General features: G+C 39.9%; 1 protein-coding gene across 1 annotated transcript in view; it reads left to right on the top strand.

Annotated features, from left to right (window-relative positions):
- Positions 1-702: 702 nt before the first annotated feature.
- The window catches only part of LOC102291451 (vitamin D3 hydroxylase-associated protein), a gene marked incomplete in the record, with an annotated part of 8488 nt that continues 7594 nt past the window's right edge, over positions 703-1596 (top strand). Inside the window, 1 exon segment of the mRNA XM_042217051.1 lies at positions 703-996. Coding sequence (XP_042072985.1) covers positions 772-996 — 225 coding nt within the window.

The raw sequence follows: 1596 nt of genomic DNA on the forward strand, positions 1-1596 counted from the left end.
GTGACAGTGCTTGAAACCATAAGGGAACAAAACTGTGAGAAACAAACTTTTCTCTGCCTGTGAATCATTCTTGCCTCTCTTCCTCCTTCCATCTCCTGATCTCATCTATCACTCTCCACTTGCTGTGAATCTGAGAACAAGGCACAATTTGCTATTACATTGATCTATTATTTAATTATCCACACTCTAAAACTCTTGCACCTATAATTCACAATAAAGTAATAATAGAAAAATGTTATAGAACCAAAACATAGCTGGTGTGTTTATGTCTGGCAAAAGGTGTGGCAAAGGGCTGGGAGACCTGAAGTACCACTGACAGCCTAATTGGATAGCACCACATGCTTCATTGCCAGGGGGGTGTTTCATGTTTGTTTAATTGACTTGTATTAGTTGGTTATATGGCAGCCATTTAATTTTCCCCGTGTGTGTCATTTGGTTTAGCTAAACCAGTGTTTAAGTTCCCCCATTTCAGCAGGTCAGTTTATCTTATGTTTGTTTGAGGTTTTGTTAATTATTATCTTGAGTTTAGTCTATTAAGTTGACCTCTTTTATTGGTCTGCCTGTTTAAGTTTTGGCTTTGTTAAATATATCTTCATGTTTTTGGGTCAATAAAACCCCCTTTTTGAATTAAAACACCTGTGTCCTTTATGCTTTACTGCTTGGTCCCTGACAACGATTTGAGCACAACAGCGCCCTCTTGATTAGCATACTTAAGCCTGACTAAGGCCGACCTGTCCCGTTTAAAACTGGAGTTGCGGTGACAGGACAAAGATGCAAGCCTTGCAGAGCATCCAGGATTTTCTCAAGGGAGTGAAGATGGACAGTCAGAGGGCGGCTCTGCTCACTGGTGTTGCCTGTGCAGTGGGATCTGTGGTTGTGTTGGTGAAAAAGATCAGCAGCCATCGAAAGGCAGAGGAAAAGATCAGGAGAGCCAAAAACAGGAGAGAGGAGAGCTTGCAGCGGGGAGAGCAGGCGGTGCTCCGATACAAAGAGTTGGTGAGAGTTCAGCCTTAATTTAGGAGTTTTTTGGGGAAAGTTTAACATTGAATTTTCTGCTTTTAGTTCGAACCTGACATAATTCATCAGATCACTGACAGCTTTTGTTGTCAGCAGGCTTACCTTGAGCATTAAAAAATAAATAAACTTAGCCGACAAACACAGCGATAATAACCTACTGCTATTTCTAGATTGTCTTTTGCATTTACACTCTGTGGAGAAGTTATTTGAGACACCTTGCTATTCCTGGATTAGATTGCCTTTTCTTTTAAAGCCACCCCTCAAATTCTTCCTGGCAGAGATTCAACTAGTTGTTTTCTTAGAGTTTTGATCCAAATTGACACAAAAACACAACACAGTTTTGGTGAGTTGTTGGCTGTACATCCATAATGCAAATCTCCTATTCCAACACACTATAAAGGTCCTCTATTTGATTAGATTCTGGTGACTTTAGAGACCAGAATCAGAAGAAGAGTACAGTGAACACAATAACACCAAGAAGAAGATTTGAACTTTGCTACATTAGTGCATTATCTTGCACTAATGTAGCAAAGCAGCCATCCGAAAACGAATACAATCAGGTATTTGTTTTTTTCTTTA

Source organism: Haplochromis burtoni, unplaced genomic scaffold (genome assembly GCF_018398535.1).
Source record: "Haplochromis burtoni strain Fernald_Lab_line unplaced genomic scaffold, NCSU_Asbu1 Contig_1560, whole genome shotgun sequence".
Lineage (NCBI taxonomy): Eukaryota > Metazoa > Chordata > Actinopteri > Cichliformes > Cichlidae > Haplochromis > Haplochromis burtoni.